The 5000-nt window shown below is 44.1% G+C and overlaps 1 protein-coding gene across 9 annotated transcripts in view; it reads right to left on the bottom strand.

Annotated features, from left to right (window-relative positions):
* The window catches only part of nfia (nuclear factor I/A), a 204408-nt gene that overhangs the window by 31876 nt on the left and 167532 nt on the right, over window positions 1–5000 (bottom strand). For all 9 annotated transcript variants that reach the window (XM_044198953.1, XM_044198948.1, XM_044198952.1 and 6 more), the window contains exon 5: window positions 192–309. In XM_044198953.1, coding sequence (XP_044054888.1) covers window positions 192–309 — 118 coding nt within the window. The remainder of the gene's footprint in view (window positions 1–191; window positions 310–5000) is intronic.

Consider the following 5000-nt stretch of genomic DNA (forward strand, 5'->3'; position numbering starts at 1 on the left):
GACGAGCTGGAGACGCCTCACTACATGCAGTTGTTTCGTAGCTCCCGAGTGATGGAGGAGTCTGCGAGCTGTTCCTGTTTTACATTCATCTAATAGATTTCTGTTTTCTCATTTGCTGCGCTGTCAAAGGTGTAGAAGTCTTATAAGATATAGCAATAAGAACTAGGGAGTGTGTGTTTGTGTGTGTGTACCTGGAGGAGGAGGTGCTAGGTAGCGGTCTCCTCATGGCTCCTGGGCTCATGCTGTAGTAGGAGGAGCTGTCCAGGTCTGCCAATGAGAAGTTTGGGCCGGTGCCGGCTGCGATAGGTGCTGAGAGAGAGAGAGACAGAAAGCATCAGTACACACATGTTGAGGCATTTCACATGACTACTTTTCTACATCTAACATCCCTCCAGTTGTTCTGGGTCTCCTCCAGGGGCTCCTCCTAGATACCCAGAAAACCTCTAAAGGGAGGCGTCCAGGAGCCGTGCCGATCCTGAGCAATCTCAACTGGATCCTTTCCTCTTCCGAGCCCCTTCTGGATCTCGGAGCTCCTCATCCTGGCTGGATTCGACCGGACATTTGCGAGGGAAAATCTTTTCCGTTGCTTGAATCTACAATCTCAGTGTTTCTGTCATTACGTGAGGGCTGCACCAAAGACTGACCTCCACCTCCAAAGAACCTCCACCTTCAGACTCAGCTCCCTTTTCAGCACGACAGTACATTAACTCATGAGCCTGGCATACTCACTTCACTTGTCATATCCTCTGTACGTTTTCTAGGAATGTGGGTCTTTAACAACCTTGTGGGAAATGTGTTATTTATTATTATTTAGACTAAATAAGTAAACCAGAACTGCATTCTTGGCGGTGTGGAGAGGGCTTAGAAACGCGTTTATGTTGGGGAACAAAAGGTTAGTCAGGACCACCAACTACATAATGAGATAATCCGACGCTGAGTTTGTGGGTCCATAATCTCCTAAAAAAGAACATGTAATGAAATTTGATATAAGTTATAAGGAAAATACAGAGTTCTAAGACAGTATCTTGTCGTTCAGGACCCTTGAAAGAACTGCTCCATTACAGAAAATATAAGTGAACAGCTAACGCAATAAATAAAACACAAAACATCTAAATAAGTACAGATCTTTCTTCGTCGCGACGTCAGGATTCGTTCAGTCCTGGCTACGGGCCTGATGGCTGAGCTACATCTCGGCTCATCGTCTCAGAGCAGAGACTCTTCCTCACTTTAAGCAAAGTTTTCTTGCACAAGTCACATCTTCAAGCAAGACGTCTGGATGATCCTCATCATTGCCAGCAGACTAATACTGTACGCTGCACCCCCCCCCCATGTATTTACATGTTAAATATTAGCACAAAGGTCTAATGGTAATAGCATATATTATGTAATAGTTGTACAGTATCTGAGAGCAGTTAGTGCATAACATTAGCATCTCTAAACAAAAACAAGCTGCTCTCTTCTTTCTCTCTCTTCCTTCCTCTCTGATCTGTCCATCTTCTGCCATTTACCCTCCTCCGCAACTCTCTCTCTCTCTCTCTCTTCCTCTGCTTCTCTCCGGGGAGAGCAGCTTTTGCACAAAGGCCTGCGAGGGCTTTCACTATTAAAGGAGTGAGAGAGCGAGGGAGAGAGAGAGAGAGAGAGAGAGAGAGAGAGAGAGAGAGAGAGAGAGAGAGAGAAAGTCGGCTCTTTGTTGTCAAATGCTTCAATTTGAAAATCCTGCTGAACAAAGGCAGCAATCAGCTTCAAACCCGGACATCCGTCTAGCCCCTCGCCTCCAGCCCCCATCACCCCCCCTTCCATCCCTCCTCTTCATCGCTTTATTGACAGAGAGCATGATGGCGTGATGGGATGAAAGGAGGAGGAGGAGGAGGAGGACTGGCAGGACCTGGTGGGTAGTTTTCTGCTGAGCTCAGCACCGTGAGCTGGCTCTATCTATCTATCACTCTCTCTCTCTCTCTCTCTCTCTCTCTCTGCCCTGCAGAGATAGTACTGGCCTGAAAGAGCTGCACACACACACACACACACACACACACACACACACACACACACATTTGGTCAGACACTTTTCCCAAGGTCTAGTATGTAGTAGTTTCCATGTGCAACTAAATACAGCCCACTCAGTAACAACTGCTGTGTTTCACCATTTATTGTATATCAGAATAATCAGTGTTAATATCACAACAACCCCATCAGAGCAGCCGAACCAGCAGTCAGCAGCTCCTGTCTGCAGTGGACCCGTGGACGGACAGACAGCTGTCTCTGGATCACTGTGAGACTGAAGGAAACTTAAAAACATGTTGATTCTCAGGCAGGTTCTGCAGCTATGAGGAGCGACATGGATCACTTCAATCCATACCAACGCAGATGCTCCAGCAAAACGATAAAGACGTCGTCCGGAGAACATGTTGAACCTGGCTCAACTTTTGCCGTGTCAAAGATGTTTAACTTCCTGTTAGATGACTTTGTAACATGATTGGGGTAAATCCAACTGTTTGGGGTCCGGGGGAAAATGAACCTGGCGATGTTGGAGATGGAGAATAAAATGGTTTGGGGTCTGATGAACATTCAAACTCATGGATGTTTCACTCAAACTGGACTTCCTGCATCGTATTTCTTTCATTTGGCAGACGCTTTTGTCCACAGCACCTTTCGATACACCCCTACACACATCAGGAGCAGTGTGTGTGACCCCACCTGTACCTGCACACCTGTACCTGTACACCTGTACCCCCACCTGTACCTGTACACCAACACAATCCTACGTTTAGTCTGAAGACCCACTGAGATGAACCAAATCATCAGTATGTTGTTTGTTCAGTCCAACACTTTCATATTGTATCTGTAATTAGCATTGCAGCTTGTAGGGGGCGCTACTGCGTCTTTAAACTGTCTTGGCTCATTTTTATAACTTTATTATTTTCCAATTAATTTGCCAATAAACAACAAACAAGCTGTTCTCCGCGTTTAGCTTCCTGTGTGTGAATCCTGGAGGTTGATATTGAGATTTCTTTACTGTATTAATGATGTTTTCAGGTCATTTACTGCAGAAATGTGCTAATATTACCTCATTTAAATCTCCTTATACATTTTATTCATTAGCTGGTGTTTCTATGTTAGAACATGTTATTGATTTTGAACTCCAGTTAATGATTCACTTTGATGACCCGTCTTATACTGCTATTCCTCATGCCTTGGAAAGTTTACTTGCTCTTGTATAGCTTCTATTTTTATTTCTATTCTTATTTTCTATACTTCTAATTATTTATTTTTTAAATTTCTCTGTTATCTGTACATATTTGAAGTTCCCCTCTGGGGATCAATGAAGGCTTATCTTATCTTTTGATTTTACTGTTTTATTGTCCAAGTAGTTTGTAACAGTTTTATTATCATCATTATTATTATTATCATTATTATTGTGATTATTATTAAAATTGCCACACATCTTTGTGCCATTAGTGCTGCGGTGCCCATATGGTGTTGGCACACCACCAGCTGTGTGTGTGTGTGTGTGTGTGTGTGTGTGTGTGTGTGTGTGTGTGTGTGTTGCCAGGGGCGACAGAGGGCAGGAGGAAGGAGAGATGAATGAGTTTGAACCATGCAGGCCTCCAGCTTTATTCATCTTTTCATCACTGTGTGTGAGTGTGTGTGTGTGTGTGTGTGTGTGTGTGTCGGGTGGGAATGCCTCCAGACAAAGGTACTGGAAGGTGCCAAGTGGGTCATCTGCCTTCTTATCTGTTTGTGTATGTGTCTGAGTGTAGGTGTGTGTGTGTGTGTGTGTGTGTGTGTGTGTGCAGTGGGAGTGTTATGCCATCATATCAACTTAATCCCCAAATCCTTACGTCTAATATCAGCTCTCCTGACACACTGGGAGGAAAAGTGTGTGTGTGTGTGTGTGTGTGTACATGAAATTTGTGTCAGTGCCAAGGTGCGCCTCTGGCACACGAGTCACGCATCAGTGTGTGTGTGTGTGTGTGTGTGTGAGAAGCAGATTGAGCTTGTTACAAGTGTCTATAAACATCAAAGTGGCTCAGAGAGACAGACCTGCAGCTCTCAGTACAGACTGTGCAGATTGGAACATATAGCTGATGTATGTGAGTATTTATTTGTGTTTTCCATATACACAGTATATATTTTTATCACTTATATTGTTACACGACTTTACAACAGTCACCTGTAGGCTTATTGCTGGTGTTTTACGCCGGTAACATGCAGGTACCAGGGTGTGTCCAGCTGCCGAGGCAAACTCTGAACTATACTTTACAGCAGTCAGTCCCGCTGCTGACATTTTGATTCATAGCTCAGCGTTTTTTATAATCGAGGTGACGTCATTGAACGTCTTGTTTTGTCCAAAACGTTTACGATAATGTTAAAACAAGGAAAAGCAGCAAATTCTCTCATTTATGAACCTGGAATAATAGTATTTCTATTTAGTATTTCTGCTTGAAAAAATGACCTAAACAATGAATCTATTATCAAAATGGTTGCGGATTAATTTTCTGTCGATCACTCATCATTTCAGCTCTAGGTGGATTTCCCCCTTTGGATGTATCATACGTGGTTAGGCCGTAGTGTGGCTACATCAAAAACTCCCACAGCAACTGTGTTTCCATTCCTTCCATCACTTTGGCCCCGTTCACACTGCAGGCAAAAGTGGCCCAAATCTGATTTTTTTGGGGGGTCAAGTGACCAGGTCAGACTTCTTCAGAGGTAGTGTGAAAACTCAAATCTTGCCCAGATCTGATTTTTTCAAATCAGATTTAGACCACACACATATGTGGTCCTGAATCAGACCCAGATCAGATTTTTTTCAATGCGGCCGCAGTGTGAGCAACCAAGGCGGATTTGATGCGACTTTTACGTCAATCTACGTCGACATTTGTCACAATTATGCGCCGGCGAGTCAGCCCCAGACACGACAGACGCAGACAGCAACATTAAAAACTTGACTAGATGTGGAGAACAGCGATGGAGCGAGTCAGTGGAGGGAGAGGGAGGTGTTA

This window comes from Siniperca chuatsi, linkage group LG6 (genome assembly GCF_020085105.1).
Source record: "Siniperca chuatsi isolate FFG_IHB_CAS linkage group LG6, ASM2008510v1, whole genome shotgun sequence".
Taxonomy (NCBI): Eukaryota; Metazoa; Chordata; class Actinopteri; order Centrarchiformes; family Sinipercidae; genus Siniperca; species Siniperca chuatsi.